Source organism: Watersipora subatra, chromosome 8, assembly GCF_963576615.1.
Source record: "Watersipora subatra chromosome 8, tzWatSuba1.1, whole genome shotgun sequence".
NCBI classification, from domain to species: domain Eukaryota; kingdom Metazoa; phylum Bryozoa; class Gymnolaemata; order Cheilostomatida; family Watersiporidae; genus Watersipora; species Watersipora subatra.
The window spans coordinates 54,817,122-54,837,806 of NC_088715.1; the positions used below are offsets into that span (position 1 = coordinate 54,817,122).

A 20,685-nucleotide genomic window follows, 5' to 3' on the forward strand; every position below is an offset into this window, starting at 1 on the left:
CTTACAACATTGCTACTCTTGAATTTAGTCATTAGCCATAAACATATATTGTATTATAATATATAATGTATTATGATATAATATATTATGATATAATGTGTATGTCATAATATATATTATATTATTATAATATCATTATAATATATACATATATATTATGATATATTAAATAAATCATCATCTTGTCCTTATTTTAAATATGTAAACCAAACCGCTGTAAAATTATGTTCTTGAATGATTATGTAGAGTAAGTTCTGCGCATTTCCTCGTTTTGATAGTCAAAGATAACAATCTGTACAGATATGGTCAGACCACATACATTTTTATTTGCTTATTTCAAGTCATACCATATATGGCTCCAAGTAAGCAAAAAATGCAGATTTTCTTTGTCTCTTTGAAAGTTTATTTTGCACACCACTGTAGAGCTATTTTTAGATGTGGCACATCAGCCCACATTGTTTTTTCGTAATATCATAGCATTTTCAGTTTTAATCATTTCTTTGTAAGACCAAAATCTGTTGCTTATGGTGTGATTTCAAATAAAAATTAAAATTGCACACTGCCGTATCACTTCTCTATTTCATAATGTGTCAGCCACACCTGGCTTGCTTGTGCTGATAGTTTAACTACATGATGTCTGATTTAATGCAGTTAACAAAACTAAACGCTTATCATTTTAGTCTTATAAAATAAGATTAGGGGGTAATTGTCCCACCCATACTGTGTAAAGTGCGACTTGTGGATGCCAACAAGATCTACAGTATCCTTGTTGACGATGCCTATGCCTAGGTCAGGTTGTTGATTTGGTTTTATCTGTTTCTGGACATTTGTAGTTGCTCTGCGACCAGTTCAGCATACTCGAGACGATGACTCCGCTTGACTTCATGGAGTTCAGGTGAGACGATTAGTTATAGCCTTATTTTTTGTTATTATAAATCATGTGGAACATCTGGGGGCTGGTGACAGGGTCATACAAAGTAGTGCCCGGCTAAATTGTGGTGAAGTTTTGTTTGTTCACAATTTTCATTGAACTGGTAAGAGAGTAAAATATATATGAATTTCAATCAATATAACAAGATCATTTAGAAGTATATCTAAATTTTTATACTGACCTCACTATTCCTGTACGTACTGCTTCTTGGTCAACATTTATGGTGGTTAGTTTTGGAGTTGTCATACATTTCATTCGTTTTCTATAAAATGCCAAAGTAATTTTCACTGCTTACTTTACCAAATGCAGTTAAAATTTTATGCAAAACTTAAAATATTATGGTAAAGTAACAATAAAAAGACATGTTTATGGTTACTTTAGACTTATGAATGTAAGTGTAGACTCAGCATGTGTGGCTTTGGTTGCTAAGTCCATAATAAAAATATACGCCATGATCCGTTCTAATTTTCACTAAATACAGTTTAAGTTCACATAATTGATATCTATATGTTTATTGCTTCTATCTTTTGTTATATTCCATCAGCTTTTTTAAGTTTAGCCTACAAAACGGACAGGTTTTGAAAAGAGTTGAATGTGGTATATTGAAAGTTTTTTGGATGTCACAATAAATCCTGGTTCGAAGAATTATTTTGTTCAAATTTTGTGTCGTATGCTCAAAGGTTTGGTATGTAGATGTCATTGTCGGCAGAGCTCTAATTAATCTTGGTTCAAATTCAGTAATTTCCCAGTATAGCGGTTTACGCTAGGTTTGTAGCTTGCGAGTGTCTAAAGTGGCATTAAATAACTGGTCTGGGGTGACTCATTGCTGCTGTATTGAATCAGCACCGAAACCGTGAAATGTACAATCGACCAGCAGATTTACAACAACTGGTTCAACTGCATTAAAAAAACTCACAATTTTATGGAAAATAAAAAATTACTGACACAAACATTTGCCGTTTTTAAAAACACTCACATGCAGGATAAATACCGGAAGTAGAATGTGTCGAGGCACAGGAGTGGTCACCAAAGTCAGTTCGATTCCCTTTGCTGAACCACCACAGTCATCAGCCAAATGCACAACTCTCGTGGCTCCTTCGACCCAAGCAACGATGTTTTGATTAGTGAAGAACAATAAAACTGGTGAGTGATAAGCAGAAAAGGCTAATTGGTCCCACTTACGCCCGGGTTTCAATTCTTGTCTGTACACTCATTGTAGGACGGTTCTTGGGACTAGCTCTGGATTCCAAAGTCTGCAGTTTAGACTTCTGGAGAATTCTCTAGGCATTAAAGATGTGAGTGAATTCATCTAGCATTGCAAACGTTACAGGAAATTGTTGTCTTTGTCTTCAAAGAGACATATTATAAATGCCATGACATGATTGGATATGCACTTTTCACTTTCGTATTGTAGGATTATCATGCATTATAGTGTACAGTGCATCCTCCAAATACGATTTTGATCTGTTCCAGGGTTGGCATCGTAAGGTGAAAAAAATCATGTAGGGGTATAGAAACCATTGTAATTATCTAATGCAAACATCCCCTGGTGAAAATCAGCAAAATTTTATGTAAGTGCTGTACATATTAAAAACTAGTAACAAAATAGTATGTTAACCTTAATAACTATAGTTACTTACAGTGACTTTAGTGTATTTATTGGTTATGTTCTGCAATAAAATGTAACATTGTAATGTACCGTGTCCAGAACGTACCGTAGGTAGTTCTTACCTTCAAGACAGACATATGTATAACATAAACTGTGAATTCACATCAAAGAAGTTTGGCTTACCAGACACCAACACTTAAAGCTAAGTTTTAATATGTATTTTTAACTATTTTACTGAATTTAAACTTTTTATCACTAAAATTTTATCACTTATCGGTTTCTGTCTACGCTTTTAAAATGACTTTTAGCGGGCCTTTTTCAACATAATTCGGCAAGAAAGCCCGAGCAATGCTGTTTTCATAATGAAGTGGATTTTTGTTAGCATGTTAAGAGAAGTTGTCTAACCACTGACCTGTTTGAAGGGATCGCAACTCCAACTTTGTTACTGGTTTTCAAAGAAAAATGTTACCATTTTACACACGGGAATTTCTGAACTGGAAGAAATCAGTCATCATATCTGTTTCAGGCGTTGCAAAAATGTTTTCAGTCAACAGCTTTTCAGTGTCTTGGTTATTTTGACATACGTAATAAGCACATGCTTCCAAATTTAAATTCGGGCAAAAAATTTGATGAATTCGTATGATGAAATAAAATTTGTCTGGTGGGGTGAAAAAATCACTCTGTTCAACTTTGTAAGGTGAAAAAATCGTATATCAAGGTAATCGTATTCTGAGGGTTCACTGTATTGACAATTATACTTGCTAGTAAAGATGTGTTGTCAGTCCTGCGCTTTCGTTAATGATCACACACTGTCTACTCTAGGAGAACAGAGTGAGGTACAACCAGCAATACTACAAGGCGGTGTTTAACGACCCCATCTCTATTAAAATGATTGAAGAGTCAGAATCTCAGCCCTCGCTCCTGCAGCTCATTGAGGTACTCCCAGTAACTCCCAGTAATTTTCTTTGCTGCTTTTCTGATGATGATTTTAACTCGCTGCCAGCTCTCTTCTTGTTCCACCTACTGTTTCATAGTACTCACGCCTCATGAAGCATTATAAAACCTTATCCGATAGATAGTTCCCTTAAAGTATCGTGTGGATAGATAACTCCTGAAAGAATGGGTAGATAACTCCTCAATGATTTTAATATTTAGACTAGATATCTAAAACTCGGTACATAGATCACTGCTATTTTAGTATAATTTACATATATGATTCCTTACCTTTTGTTGAGTGTGTAAATTATTCTTAATTTAGTTTTTCATTTGTTTTTATGTAGATTACTCTTTCTTTTTATGAAAAGCTTAGCTTTTGCTTTTGAGTTCTGCAGTTGGACAGCTCTATTTTCTGTGTTCTGGGCTTTAATACTCTATCTCATGTGTTTAGTTGAAGTATCCTTATCAATGTTTTTCTTGCTTATAATTTCACCAGTTATCACATATATCGCATCAGATAAAAGTTAGGAAGTAGTTCGGCAATTACCCATTATTACTATTTTCGTATTATTATCATTATCACCGGTACCTTGGTGGTTCAGTGTATGGTGAGAGACCATCAAGTGTGCCAGTAAAGTACAGAGAATAAGTATGTGCACACTTATTTTATAACTTTTTAAGGCGAATGATTGGCGCAGGTGATAGCCTTCAAGGCGATGAAGCAAAATGTTGTACGAAACCTGTATGATACAGTCTTTTTCTCAGTCTCCAAACATGGCGTGAGATGAATGCAGATTTTTTGTAGTAAATATTAGTGGTATACTGAATGTATCCTACAGCCCTGCCGAACTTTTGATCACTAGATGCTGTCGAGACTATTCATTGTCTTTCGCTCAGTTTAAGTACTTCCCCTACCGATTGTCGTATATCTGCAATATCTGCCTTAGCCCATGTTTTGGTTATTTAGGTGATTTAGCCATTGCTAAGCAAACATACAAAATGTGTAGCCAACACGTAGCCCAGACATCCGCTATGGCTAAATACAGCAAAGTCTTTTAATAATGCCTAGGTGGGCTATAATAATGCCTAGGTGGGCTTTAGTAATGCCTAGGTGGGCTATAATAATGCCTAGGTGGGCTATAATAATGCCTAGGTGGGCTATAATAATGCCTAGGTGGGCTATAATAATGCCTAGGTGGGCTATAAATAATGCCTAGGTGGGTTATAAATAATGCCTAAGTGGGCTAGCGAATATTATCTTAAAAATGTGAAAGGTTAATTAACATTGTCATAGATTTAAATATTCATGTATTTATCTTACTCGCAAAGAGTACCCGATTGAGTACACTTGAGCCGTTTCTGTGTACTCTACAATTTCAATAGGAATACGGTAGTTTTTTAACCTCTTCCGGTAGAAATGATGACTGTTTCAGGTAGAGTCTACTGATGGGATATATGTGTACGCGCATCGATGAATAAGCAAAAGCTGTAGCCCATGATCTCTACTACCATTTTAACATTTTAAGGTTACGGTAATTGAGGGCTCTCTTTGTAAACAAGTACTCTGCGTATACTGTTGGATTTGTTGGCAGGTTTAATGAAGTAATTGCTGTGTTAACCACATATTGCTAAGTGTATTCCATAGTACAGATGCTTTTAATAAGATATATAGATGAGTTTTTATGTAGTTTACAAACGTTATATAGCTGCTAGCATTTGTTTAATGGCCTGGGCTATAGCTACCTCATATGCGTGTATAATATAAGCCTCTGAATTTCTATGTGTAGGAGTAGACGACTAGGATACAACGTGGTATATGTGAGACATTCAAATTGTTTTCTCATCTCTCACATTTTTAGGAACAATATGATAGCGTTTGCCTCTATTGTGATGCAAGATAGTACATAACATTAGTTGGGTAAGGTTTGCTGACAGGAGATAAGGCATGTATGGTGAGACATCAGCAAAATATGTGGTCTGAGATCTTTATATAGATTTAAATGATTTTCATGCTCCTATTCGAACGCCTGCCTTATGAAAATGTGTTTGGTTTATGCAATAAATGTTTTGGCTTCGCTCATGTGTTATCGATAATGTTATTACTGTGCCGATCACAAACGGCTGAGGATGCAGGAAGAAGATAACTTCATGCGTAATCCTAAATTCTGTTAGACACCCTCCATGGTATCAAGCATTTAAAAGCTCTAAAAGTGGTGATTGTAGTGCTGGTGGAAATAGTCACACTGTTACATTGTTATGAAAAGAGAGAGTTGTGTGTGATGAGGGATCTTTTTTACTCTATGATGATTATCAAATGAAAGCAGCTTGGGCTAAATAATAACAGAATTGACATGGTTTCCAGTTCTCTTCAACTTCTGGTGATGGTGAAAAACCACCACCAGACGACGCATTAGCTACTACCTTTCAAGACCAATTTATTAGTTCAGACAAGAGATTTGGCTGTAGAAAATAAACATATTTGTTTGACGTTACTTTTATACTGATGAATACCCTGTTGCTTACCTTTCATTTCGTTCCTCAGTATGACAGCATTCTTTGGCAAGATATTTATTCACTGTTGTTGTGTTTAAAGAAATGGCTTGAGAGGACCCCAGGTCTGAGCCAAGACGAATTCCACTTCTGGAACAAGTACAAGGTTGCTGTAAATGGCTGGCTAAAAAATGACTTCTTGAAACCGGCTGAGGAAGAGACGGATCCAGCAGCCAAAAGGCTCTTGATGGCTGAATATTTGAAAACAAAGGTTTGTGCATGGTTCACTTTAGCGACAGTGTGGTTTAGTTTAACCAGTTGTTTGAATATCGGAACTAATCTTATAACCTAACAATGCTTATGCATTTATGACACAGTATCTATGCAAGGTGCTATGTCTTATCATTATTTTCTATATTAATAGTGTAATGCCATTGCTTTACTACTTCTTTCAGCTATCAGAAATCTGCTCTTTTGATCGTAAATTGGAAAAAAAAACCATTCAACATTGCTGTCACCATGCTACCTGACAAACAAGGAGCTATTGTGTTCATTAGGTTTTTTCCCTCACATAACTGTGAAAATCTTGACTCTTAGTCTTTTTGTTCTATCCAGAATATGTAGTCTGTATGTTGTGCTAGTCGTAAGCCCGGTGATGCATGTAGATTTTTTCTCATTTTCAATTCTATCACCTGTAGATGGGTGTTTAACTCTTTCGTTACTGCGCTAAAATCGTTATTCTGATCACATTAGTTCGAACGGATTCTCGGAAATCTGATATACCGCTAGTATTCATGCAATATCTCGAGAATCAATGTAGATTTTGTCTTGCTGGAAAATGCATCTTATTCAGAACAAAATTGTCTACAAAAGAGTATTAAATTGTTTAGTGAATCCCACTCTCGGAAGATTTCTACGCTTCCTTTGCATTGAACGATTGCGGTGAATTTCATATTGCTATGATGATAGCGATTTGATTTTCCTGTTTTGAAAAATGATTAGGAAAAGAGCTACTTAGCAAAAAAAATTTTGATTGGTTGCACTTGATTGGCAACAAGGTTGTTTCATTAGAGACCAAATTTGATTGGTTTAGCTAATGTGTAGGCTTTGTAATAAAAAAATGAAACCCTATTCATAAGCCGATTCATCTGCTTACGGTCTGTACATCGGCTTACGGTAGCTAGCGAAAGAATTAAGAAGCTGTTTCTCAGGAACCATACAGAGTTTAGCAACTTGGTAAAGGGCATGGAGCAGAGGCATGTGAAATTTAGATGAAATCAGCCAAAAATAGTGGAAATGCATTGTGTTTATATGGAAAAACAGACACGCAAAATGACAAAAATGGAATTTCTTAATATAGATGCTGATGTTTAGACTGTCTTGTATGCTTTAGAACGAACCTACTCACTGTTTTTTATCATTTTAGTTTAGCGACTTGCTATTAATAAAGTTATTGATGTTCTGTTGTGGTTTTATTAAACTAACTTAATTTAAATTCACACGCCATGAGAGATCTTAATATATGTAATTCATTCACTTTGCCACTCTAATTCTTAGGATTCGTTTGATGGGGTGTTGGATGAGGAGAAATACAGCAAGGTACTGTCTCGAGGTAAGGCAGCACCTCTCCTTTGCACCTAAACAAGTGTCAAGTTTGGCACTTCAACAAGTGTAGCGTTAGTGGCTGCATCAGTTGGCTAAAATACACAGCATTTCATGTCGCTGTGCACTTTCCTGTAAGATCTGTACAGTCCCGAAGTTGTATCCTCCCTGAAATGTTTCGTTGTCTGCTTTCTTCATTTTCTGAAACACACAGAAATATAAGACGCATTCATCATCATTTGTTACAAACATTATAGTGTATCGCTTGTGCTGTAAGTGAAATATTGTTATTATAGTTGCAAGAATATTTTATGTTTCCATCCTAGAATCTACAAGACATTTCTGTTGTCTATACCTAGAATCCTTCATGTGAACGTTAGTAAAGTTTTCACACAGCGGTAGTCTAGCGACACGTAGTTGCACCAGTGCCAAAACGCTATGCTGGGCTGACATGTAAATCATGGTTCTATAGAGTACTGTAGTAAAGCGATGGTTGTGCGTTGCCTTATGTCAAGGTCAAGCAAGACCTTTGCATGCCTAAGTGTGATGCCGTTGGTTGCTTAGGCCATTACCATGGCACATATAAGGCGTATCGCACGGCTGTTTCGCATCCAAACAGCAACACTGATTCACAACAGAATGATAGCGATACGGCTGTTTCCATGATGGCATTGCACCACTTTTTGGGATGTGTTGCTACACTTTTGTATGGAAACATGAATTATTCATTAGAACAGTTTGATGTCCAACCGAATGCTTTTGACCCATTGTATATGTTTTTAGCTTTCGTATTTTTTTAATCTTTTAGTTTCTTTATAGTGTGTAGCTACAGACAGCGTCTCCAAACCATTTACAATTCTTACACAGGGCAACTTTTTTCCCGTTCAAGTAATTAGTAAAAAATATCTGCCGTGTAAAGAAACTTTTTAGTTTTGGTTTCCATGCAAACATATGTATTCTGGTCACAGCTTCTGAGCTTTCATCATCCTTAAGTGAGGATTTACCAATCTATTATCTCTCCCAATTCTATATTTGGTTACCAAATTCAATGTCATTCAGGAGCATTCCTTATTTTGTTATATTAAATCATCATTTATCATGTACTGTAAAATCTTCTATACTCATTTACAAAATCTGACTCCTCACTATAAAAACTTGCCTCGACCTTCGGTCGTTATTTACTACTGGCCTTGTAATTGACTATGTTAACATTCGCTCCAAATGTTTGGTTAAACACTCATAAAGCGGTGTCTGAACTATAGAGCAATGCTCTCAATCAGTAAGTTGCGATGAGTAAACAACCCCTCGTTTCTTTGTGATTCATTATATCATTTGAAGAACTGTGAATTCAAAACTACCCAACTTCTACTTTTTTCAATATTGAAAGCTGCAAACTTTTAAATAGAAAGGTTAATGCAGCTATTCAAGTAAATGGCGAATAGTAAATAACAAATATTTAACTAGTAACTGTTCCTACAATATCAACACCTTCATAACAAGATATTTACTGGCCGAAACCTTTGTTTATGGTAGTTCTATCATAGCGAGGTTCCATATTTTTTTAATGTCTGTACACATGAGCAGAAAATTTGTAACATACATATACATGTACATATATTCCGTGTTGCTGAAAACTGAAAATTCGAAGGCCGATTTATTAATGAATGCAACATTTTTTATTTATGATACCAACCAACATCCTGGCTACAGATGTTCGCCGATTTTTGTTAGCAGGGATGAGTGTTGGAGTGACACAGTGTGAAAAGTTTTTCTATTGCTGGAAATTAATTTACAGAAAATTTATTTGAAGGCACTTCTTACGAGACAATTACTATTAGAATAAAAGACACGTGCTAACTACTGTGACTGCGCCTTCCGACTTAAAAATGAAGCGAGAAGAGATGATATATTTGTTTAGTACTCTATGTGAGTCAGTATAATGGTGTTAATAACTGCTATCACTCTTTATGGGTCAGTCGTGACTGTTTGGACCATTTTTCTCTTGTTAATTTCTCGTCACGTAACAAAACAAGATACAAATAGGCATGAAGCTATAACGTCTGAAATTAAAGTCCAGCGTTAGTTAATCTCTTTTCCGAAGATGGTGCATATCATAGCATTATCACAACACTTAATTATTGTGAATCATTCTTAACTCTTGCCAAATGTGTATAGAGGTCTTTGTTGTTATGTATAGAGGTCTTTGTTGTTATGTATTTAAGAGCTCTGGAGAAATCTTTTAAAAACTTGCCTAGAATATCAAAGCTTTTTATCAATGTTACATTGTGATCGAGCAAAAATCTTTTACGTAATTAGTAGACACAAATTCACACCAGCGCGTGTACTGGATAAAACATTAAACATCATTATCTTAGTATGTCATTATAAGTACATTTGGCAACATTTATGGAAAACTATTGGCTGTGTAAATCTTCATTAATGGTCTGATAGTTGGAATGTTCAGAGCCACGAGTTTTCTAGTTGTCCTAATTTGATCTTGTCTGTCCAGAATTATTCATTGAACTAATGTAAATTGGTTTCAGCACCCTATCACAATGTTTCTATGATGCTGACGATGTGTATTTGGAGTTGTGCACACGTTGAGCTACCTTGTGATAAGTGTTTCAATGGACATTTGCGCGTTGCGGATTAACGCAGGCGTTTTCTTTTAAAATGACAAGGATTTATACGCCAAAGGGAATAACAGTGCATGCGGAACTTGTTAAATTGAAATGAGAATGACTGAAGTGTGGGAAATGTTTAAAATAGAATATCTTGCGTCGTATTTTTTGTGCATCATTCGCAAGAGCCGTTTCAATCTTCCGCAAGCATGAAACATTTGGCAAACATTAGCGAGTATCAAAACTCGTTTGACTCGCAGAATTTGGCTTTTTCCATCGTGTAGATGACCCAAACTTGTGAATGGAAACATAGACTAGTGTGACATGCAATGGATTTTTGAGCTTCGAAATTGTGGTTTTCATCGTAGGAATGAGAACGTATTTACATGATACACAGGAGTGGTCGCACAACTCCCAATTGTTCGTAGCTGACGAGTTTAAATTCTGCGAAGAAATGGTCACACAACTCCGCATTTCCTATATTAGCCTGTTGCACTTTTGGCTACAGCCGGGCGCAAATTTTATATCGCGGCTGACAAGATTAAAATGCGTCCAAGGTCAAATCTCAATGTCAAAACCTGTGGGAAATTTTTCTTTCAAATTCGGAGTTAATTATTTTTTATTTTGGAGATGTTTTTAAAACACGTGCGTTGAAAACAAGTCAATGAAGATCCAACCTCCGATCACAAAGATTTATGCAATAATATGAATACAGGTATCGAAGTTTACATCATACGCAGTACTTCGTTGTTGATACGATGTTTTCAAAAATACCCCCATTGAATCGTAGTTTTGAATCGCTTCGAAGAATTAAATATGCGACATTTGCAACTATTTACATGCTTTGAAGATGAAAAATACGACACAAGTTTGTAGCATGAAACACTAGGGATTGTCTATAGCAATATACTGTACTCTCATTCTTCTCATTCTTTATTGTGTCTCCTGCAGGCAGTGTGCTTCCTCTTTGTGTTTCATGTCTGGACATGGCTATAACGTTTGTCCGTGTACTGCAGGCGAGAGGCGTATATCTTATGAGGCCTTTCAAGGAGCTGTCATGATAAACATGTACAGAGATGAGCCACGATTTCATCAGCCTTTCCAAATGCTTACCATGCTTCAGGATCTTGACTCTCATTTCACCAAGTGGAGGTGTAAGTCTCCCTTCCGATCTATCCTGGTGTCTGTGCCTTGTATGGTCATCTGTTCACTGTGAATACTTCAACATATGAGAGCGAATTTCGTTATAACGATATTTCCTTGTACAAAAACTATGATCGTGTGATGGTGAAACGTGTTATCACTTGTCTGGCCAATGAGGTGCAGCCTAACTGTTAATGCTCGATTATTCTCTTATCTAGCTTATGATTGGTGCATGTAAAAATATCGTTGAACTTTAGCCGCTCAATTCGTCAAGTAAAACTACTTTTTACAACACGGATGGGAAACAGCTCAATGTGTAGACTTTGCACAACAACATTGGGAAGATGTTTGCAGCCTTGAATCTTGTTGTTATTTTAGTTTTACTATGGGCTTGCGTGTCATAGCATTCACAATGCTTCCATGTGATGGTGGCATAGCGAAGATTTACTTCATGGAAAAATCAAATTTGGTCGGTGCATCCGTTGTTATTAATAGTGACCCTAATACCTGGATGGTCTCACACTGACAGCAAGCATGAAAATGACACCACATAAAAATATTTGATTCAATAGTACCACTAGTGCTTCTATGGGTAAAACTTAATGATATGACATACGTATCCTCGACAGTTCTATGAGACCTAAACTATTAATCTTATAAATGAACGTTATGCTTTGGCTGTGCATCATTTAACATTGGACACAAATTTTTTATGAGCAGTTGATATTCACGTACCTCTATCGGATGGAAGCATAGTACATGTTTTTACATGATTTTTTAGAGGTTTTCATTTATTTATATTCATTCATGGTTTATATAGATATTTTTAAAACTTGTCTTCATGTTTTTTGTAACACATTTTGTAAATTGGTCATGTGACGGTGTGACTAATGATGTGATGATGTAGCCTGGTCTTCATGTCTTACAGACAGTCATGTGATGCTCGTTCAGAGGATGATTGGCAGCAAGGTCGGAACTGGAGGCTCATCTGGCTATCAGTACCTTAGGTCAACCATCAGGTTAGTAGTCTGCAGTAATGCTACTAGGATGGTTGGGAATATTCAAACTGGATACACTTTGTGTTTGACATGTCATAGACTGGGATATCTATGTTCTTTCATCAACTTCATACAAGCCAGTGTTACTCCGCAGTTTGTGTAAACAACCAAACAATGAAACTCTAACCATAGCTGACAAGCCCAAAACTTTACAGTGCTGTCTTACAGAACATTCATGTAACCTGCTCCACACTTTCACTACCTGGTCCAAACCTGCTACCTGCCTCCTAACCTGCTTCAAAGTTTTGACAAATATTTTAAAATCCAGCAGTGCTATTGATAGCAATGTTTCGTCGGATTAATTAATGTATTGGAGTTATCGGTACTTTATTACTGGAGAGCAGGCAACTGCTGAATAAGCAGTTTAAGCATTGTCTAATGTTTAAAGTTGTGTTGAGAATTACTTTTTTGCATAAATTTGGTGCAAACCATTTAGTAACATTCATCAAAGGAAACATTGCCGGTGCGCTCAGATGGTGTAAAACAAAGGCATCCATATTGCGCTATCCTGTACGCGCCTCTTTGAAACATTCTTCATGACAGTTTGAATAATTTTCCTAATGGGGACTGCTTTTCTTTTTTTGCTGTTTCACTTTTATATGTCTCTTTAGCTCTGTTATAAAAATGTTTTATTAATATGAATGTGTTGAGATAAAGCCTGACTCGATGCATTTAGTCTGGATGAGTCAGTTGCCATTGTGAAAGCCCCGGTTCACAATTAGCATTCATGGAAACTATTTACCCGGTCAGCTAAGATTACACATCTTCAGGGAGTTTCTCAATATCATCTCATTACCATCTTCAAGTAGGCTTTCCACGGATTACTTCACCTCTATGCATGCCGAGGCTCTTTATGAAAGCATTATATCACACTTATGTGTGTTGATTCCCTTTAGGATGGGTGGCATTATCACCTTTATGAGCCGAGGCTTTTCTGGGGGTTATTACACTATTTCTATGTACACTGAGGCTTTTTAAGGAAGCATTTTTAACCTCGTTTTTAGCCTTTTCCATTAAAGGCTCCATTATATTACTGCCATGCATACCGTTCTTCAGGAAAAATACGAGTACACCCTTGCAGGTCGCGTGATAGACGCTTGTCGCACTCTGGGGTTTTTGTAAAACATCTTACGATATTTGCTTGAATCTTCATGAAAAGCTCTATGATTCTATAACGATATTTGGCATGTTAATAAATTTGTATTTGGATCGGAACGGTGATGAGCAAACTGAATGTGATACGCTAGCTTGTTGGGATTGTAAACTTTGAACTAGTCGCAACAAAGGTGAATGCCATGGATTTGTGAAAAAAAACATTGCGAGCATAGAGTAGCACTTCACTAATGACAAACTGTTACAGTTATCGATTATGCGTAGTTCATACGATTGTTTTATTTTACATTTGTGTTATTTATGGACACCTCTCTGCGCTTGCTAGTGACCGATAAAGCAACAAACTTCCTTTGATTATCAAATTACATGACACCAAAGATTTTTTGTCGTGTTAATGTTATAACATCAGGTATATAATTCATTACGGTTACACACAGTATGACATCACAATCTCGCCATTTTTGAAGTCAGTTAATGCTTGTATCTGTTTGGCTTGTCTTCATTGTAATTAGTGCTGTATTCATCTGGGTGTCTGTACGAAGCCACGCGTAGAGAATAGGAAAAAGAATTGCTTTCAACAGGATTTGAACTTCCTGCTTTTGGCTTGGTAGACCAACACTCTAATAACTGAGCCAAACAACCACCCATTGGATTTCTGAAATAATTGTACATATAGTTATTACACATGACGATCTCTCACGGCACTCTAGATCATCAGGGTACTAGTCCTTACTATAATAAGAACTGTGTTAGTCAGTTCGTCTGAGGCAATGCTGAGGACGGTAGGAAAAAAGATTACCTCCTACAGGATTCTAACCAGGAGCATAAGATTGAAAAGCGAATATACTACCACTAGCACACTCAGTCATCTTATGGCTTCATTTGATAATCATGCATGTACTGATTACTCATGGCGATCTCTCATAGTGCACGGGACTGGCAAGCGTACCAGTATCCATCGTTTTTTTGACGTCATCACCCTGTTTGCACATGCTCTCGTCCACGAAAAAGCCGCCATCTTTGTAGAAAATGACCGTCATTCTCTTGATTAATAGTATTTTTCGGTGTTGTTTTGATACTAAAATAAAAATTTTGCAAACAAAAGCATTGTTTGCAATAATTAACTGCAGAAGCTTCGTGTTTTTAACGATAAAATTTGTCCATAAAGATGGCAGACAGCGATAGAATGACGTCACAAAAAAACGAAGGATACATAGTAATGCATATTTTAATTTCAAGCAAATAAGCCATATTTGCCTTAGAATTATAAAAGACACATAATTTAATAAAAAATGGACTGATATAAAATACTACGTAAGCTTGTACACAAATGATCAAAACAAAACCATTTAGTTTTAGTATGATGAAATAAGTTAAAAAACTTTGTAGTTTTTGAAATCCTTTCTATTCAGTTATGAGGTTATTGTCTGTCCACAAGCATTATGCTCTAAAATTTTGTTATTAATGTTAAAATTTTGGCTGCAATCTTTCTCCAGTCGTGTTTCATATAAATTTTGTCAATTCATCTACAAGTTTGGAATTGCAAGTTGATCTGCAGCACCCGTCGAGTCTGCTGTAATGTAGCTGACATATGACTCTGCTGTTTTGTTAGTACTGAGGATTATGGGTACTTGACTCTGCCAGCTCTGTTTGTGTAGTTAATGTCTTACACACGGTTGTATTCCGAGTGCACACCTCGCATAATAACCGTCATGTGTGTCAAGTGCTGTGGAGAGCACTTGTTTTTAACATTACCCACCCTAAAGAGCCTTTTGAGAGCCATAGAATAATATAGCAGCTGCTCGCAAAACTTTAGTTTTTTTCCCACGCCACTGTACTATACTGTATTTCTGCAAACTCTAGTGATGTGGGAAATTTCAATTAATTTTCTACAAATAAGTTATTAGTTATTTCCCATGGTCAGTGTGCTAGTTTTAAATTTTAAAGATTTTTTTCATACCGGGAAATGTTTCCGTATTTATTTTTCAGCTTCATAGATATGTTTTTGCTTCACAATTGCAAATAGAACCAATTTGTCACACTGCTGTAGACATCAATGTGTTTGGTACACTCTGCTGATGTCATTGACACTATGCTCAGCATGTCAGCGTTTGTTCAAAACACTTGCATTGTTTGTGTTTTTTTGTTTAGAAAACTAATGGAAGTTGTTTCCTCTTTCTTTTACTTATTTTTTAATGAATGAACGCAGTAAAAGCCTGTCACAAATTGCTTGATTCTATAATGTAATTATCATTAAATAAACTGCTGTTAATCATTATAAAATTACAGTTTCATGCGAGGCAATGTGCGTGTGCATGATCAGTTAGCGATGCCCCCTGCTGGATATCAGTACCCTAAACATCATCAGTTCGGGTTGGGTGATGCCGAGGACACTAAACCTGAACTGTGCATTTCAAACACTGCCAAGTTTGCTTGTGGAAGAATTCAGTAAAATAATCGATGTATTCGAACAATAAATTATTTTATTTCATCACTGTAAGCATAGACATGGCAGGGCCTTTTTTATATTTGATGTTATGCAGTTTGGTCAAAGTAAAGTCGACAGGGTTTACCATGCCCCGCCGGTGCATTTTGCTAATTTTGCTAAGGATGTCTCTTAATGTCATCAAATTTTGCCTTTTTGTATTTACCAAACCAAAAAGGAGTAAGATTTAGTTACACTGAACGGTTAATATATTGGTCAATGGGTTCCAGGTGAAAGTAATTTGAGCAAATATGCAGTTTATGTAAGGAGGAAATATAAAATATACAGAGAAGTAATTATTTTTAATACTGATTTTCAGTTTGTACCCTGAAGCTGATATCACAGTTTGTTTTATGGTTAAAGTAAAATAACTATTATTTTATGTACTTGCAGTGACAGGTACAAGGTGTTCATCGACCTATTCAACGTCTCCACATACCTCGTGCCCCGCTCCTACATTCCTCCACTCACCAGCCGCATGAAGAAGACTTTAAGCATGATGTTACATGTAAGTATCTGAGGCTATGCAGACGCCGCATACTACATAAGTGGTGAGGCTAAGTGGGTTTGTGAGGCAATATGGGCGCCCGAGACTATGTAGATATCTTAGGCTATACATATGTCTGAGGCTATATATGTTAGGTTAAGACAGATCAGGCTATACGAACCTGCTACCAGTTATACATGTAATTTAGTATCACCTGTCTATGCGTCGGGTTGACGGCGACTCAACCACCAACTTTCCATACATATGGGAAGGGTGAACTGGGCACCCTTAAAAGACCAGAAACAGCATCCGTAAAAGCACTCCGCTATGCACTGTAGTAGCATCAAAAGGCGAAGATAAACCAACCTATTTATTGACCAGACATTGCAATAGGATGTACATGCGAGCATGTCTCGATCTGTTCTTTCCCTGTGGATACCATATCCTTCCTGTCGATAGATTGAATCTAGCTAGTGTAACCCAGAAATCACTGCAACATATGCATGCATCTGTGGAGCAAATCGTAGATGTAATAATCTAATTAAGCCACAACCATAAACGGTAATCGCTGCCTCGCTGACTGGGGAGAGAGAGTTAGGTATTTAAGGCTATATAACTCATAGAGGCTGTAAGTATGAGCCAAGTCTATGCAGGTAGTTGAGGGTATATATATCTAGAAGTCTGAGGCTGTGTAGACGCTTGAAGCTAAAGCCTGGTTCCCATATACGTCGCAAGCGCCGGTGACAGCGCTGTGAGGTGCGGTGAGGTGTGAACCTACTCGCCGAGTACCGCCGGTAGTTGCCCGCGGTTTAACTTTCGCGGAGAGCCGCAGGCAAAACCTTACTCCCCAAAATGCCCTGTACAGGTGAAGGTCATCATTTTCGAGATGGCATGGCCTGCGGCCATTTTTATACGGTCACCGGCGACGCAGTTTTATGTGAACATTAGCCGCCGAGGCTAGCGCCACAAGGTTTTTGCTGCTGAGATTCCCGCCGGGGTCTCGCATTCGATATGGGAACCAGGCTTTAGCAAGCATCTCGCTCTCTTAAGCAGTTATCTGCTTTTGCTGTTTTGCAAATGCATGTACAGTCATGAGGAAAAGGACACAGTCGTTTATCATAAACTAAGTTCTCTCAGACTCGTGACTACATTGAGCTGTTTGTAATGTCTGCTCCTAGATGTTGGGACCACAGTCTTTAGGCTTTTCAAAAAGTTTTTTCAAAAATATTTGTATGTTTTTCATAGACTTGTCGACTTTTTGAATAAAATGTGAAGGTATTCTGCAGTTTGGCTGCCAGTTGATGAGCACGCTGAGTGTATTGAAGTGTATACTTGTTTCGACATGCGAAATGATTTCTAGCATGCAACGTCAGGAGTTTCTCAAAGCTTGACAGTTCTCTAAAATGTGAATTCACATTTTAGAGAACTGTCAAGCTTTCAAGTATTCATACTTTGGAGTCCTCATTTTTTACATGATAGTTACAGGTTCTCGACTCATTTCAACTTATGTGATATAAACAAATTGCATACAGCCACTAACAATTATTTTGAAAATATCGTTGCCAGCTGCTTTAACAATCTTCCACCTAATAGGCCTATCCGTTCTTTTAGCAGAGAAAAACATTTTAAACACTATTTGTCAAACTATTTATTCGATTTTAATGGCTAACTGTTGCTTCTTTTCTTTTTTTTTGTTTTATTACTGTTATATGGCCTAATTTAAAAAAACATTTCTGATTGAAATGAAGTTATTGCTAAAGAAGTAATATATTTATTGGAGACATCAAAAGTCAAATGTAAAACCGGCAAAATATATCTGATGTAAGTCTGCTGTGTATTTTTATCACTCAGTGAGCCTATGCAATGCCAGCCCTGCGTATACATTCACCTATCTCTACTCTAATGGAGCAAAAATGCTTCTTTTTACTTATCTTTACAATTTTACAAGTTTAGTTTTTTTTTATATAATTTATGATTTTACGTTGTTTTTATAATGAATTTGTTTTAACGCTATTAAAATAGTTTAAATTATTTGTCTTTATTTTTTAGCTTCTGAATGAATTAAACAAAATTTATTGTATTCTTGTATGAATATTTGCTCCAACTCCTAATGGTTTGACTTGGTGGCACCCAGAGCTTATTAATTTAGTTTGGCAAGATGTGTTGTACCAAAAATTAAATCTGCAGGCTGAGTGAACTGAAATATAGTGGTAGAGGGGTAGAGTAGACATCTCTGGCATTTGGGGTGGAGTAGACATCTCTTTCAGTTCACAAACTTTTTGAGCTCAGCTCATGTTCCATGAAAGTGTAAGATGAAGTCAGGAGAGATCTCGAAGGTGGACGTTGGATCACCTATATAATAATTGCAGACGCCGTCAGACCTGGCTCTTTCTGCCACCGTGTCAACATCCAGCACGGAGTGCCTTGATGAACATGGAGATGCGAATGACAACTTGGAGGAGGATTCTCCTTCAGCCGTCCCCCAGTTTGTTGTGGGAAGTATATAAATTGTTGATTGGGGATTATCTTGACTGCCCAGATTATGCTTAGAATTGATAGAGAAAAAAGGATTTGGTTCCAAAAAGAGCACCGAGACAGTTGATTGGTTTATGATTGACATAGTTTGGAAATCGGACTAGAAGCATTTCTGTTCTGTGATGGCCAGATGAGGTAACTGCTATAAAACAAATTACATAACACTGTACACCTAGTTGGATAGTCTACCCTAAAACTATGTACCAACTTTAGCGTTCTCATGAAAAGAGTGGTAGTTAATCTATGTTGTCTTCTATTTCATCGATAGACCTTGGAATTTTTATACGATAAGCCATCACGCTGGAAGTTTATTCATTAATTTGGTTTTGGTTGTGTCTTCCTTTTTTTTATAGCACTGGTACTTGGGATAGGTTTTATGGAATCTCTGAAATATATAACATTTTTAGTATCCTTCGAAAAAATCTTGATTAACTGGTTATAACGTAAATCTATCAATGAGGGGTTAGTCTTTCTGTTTTATTTTGCAATCGCTTGTATCACCATGCTGTTTGTCATCGATGCCGATTTTACTCAAGATATTTGACGATGTGCGCAATTACTTAGCCAAAGACAACATTGTTGTACATACTGTATGTGTTTCTGCTTACCAATTGATGAATGGTTTTTGTGAATTTTTATTTGTTTATATAATCATTTAGACTGTTACAGTATTTTGGGTGCACCGAGTGGTTTTTATTCAGTTTTAGCTTTGTAGGCATGAATTTGTCGACAAGCGCAATCTTATATGTGGTTTGATTTTTTTCTGTCAACGACTTCAAGTCATTGAAAGGAAATGTACAAATTACTATTGGGAACAGGCATAATTCTTCCTATTATTTCGGATATTTATATCACATGTCGAATATTGATTTACTTTTTGTTTTATGAGAATGGGTGATTTTAATTCTTTCCATAGTATTATTTCAAATTCAATATGAATAAAGTTGATTTTTGTCAACTAAAATGACCTCAATGTTAATTTAAGCATATTTTTCTCTTTATGGAACACAAATTTTTTTTGTATCATAAACTCACAATGATGATATGATGAAGATTTAGCTCTTTGCCATGGTGAACCACCAACTCTGGTTCTATGCTTTGAAGATATTCGCTAGGAGTTGTTATTCCTTTAAAACAGCATTTTCAACTTTTCAGACTACAAGCAAAACTAAGAAACGATTGAAGATCCATGACACATTCATTCTTTTATAAATAATAATTGAGTACCTACGAAGCTATCTTTTAACTAATTCAGTCACTTCAGCTATAGATTCAGATTGGGAGGCATCTTCTTTCAGATTACGCACATATAATTACTTACTAAGGTAGGTAATTACTTACCTACAATTCTTCCCTAGTTGCATTGGAGTACTAAAATAGTTTACACGTGATGCTGCAATCTGATTTTCCTGTTTTCACAAATTGATGGAGTTCAAAACATCATCTTAGGGCATTGGCCAGGTCAACCACTTGTACCGCTGTCAAATGCCTGACTATTTCAATTTGATGAATTACCGCTGTCTTCCGTATTGATTTTTCAAAGTAAACCTGTTTTCTAAGTTTGTAGAAATCTGAAAATGCATAACTTGACCCTTTTTCGCTATTTTGAAATCAAGAGTAAAGCAATGAAATGTTATAACCTATTGTCACACGCCACCATATATAGGATAAATTT

General features: G+C 36.4%; 1 protein-coding gene across 1 annotated transcript in view; it reads left to right on the plus strand.

Annotated features, from left to right (window-relative positions):
* Positions 1 to 19,968, plus strand: part of LOC137401445 (tryptophan 2,3-dioxygenase-like) — a 41,714-nt gene extending 21,746 nt beyond the window's left edge. The window contains exons 6-14 of the mRNA XM_068087786.1: positions 834 to 895; positions 2,151 to 2,226; positions 3,363 to 3,476; positions 6,070 to 6,237; positions 7,524 to 7,578; positions 11,206 to 11,343; positions 12,261 to 12,351; positions 16,382 to 16,496; positions 18,845 to 19,968. Coding sequence (XP_067943887.1) covers positions 834 to 895; positions 2,151 to 2,226; positions 3,363 to 3,476; positions 6,070 to 6,237; positions 7,524 to 7,578; positions 11,206 to 11,343; positions 12,261 to 12,351; positions 16,382 to 16,496; positions 18,845 to 18,982 — 957 coding nt within the window. The 3' untranslated portion in view covers positions 18,983 to 19,968. The remainder of the gene's footprint in view (positions 1 to 833; positions 896 to 2,150; positions 2,227 to 3,362; positions 3,477 to 6,069; positions 6,238 to 7,523; positions 7,579 to 11,205; positions 11,344 to 12,260; positions 12,352 to 16,381; positions 16,497 to 18,844) is intronic.
* Positions 19,969 to 20,685: the final 717 nt, after the last annotated feature.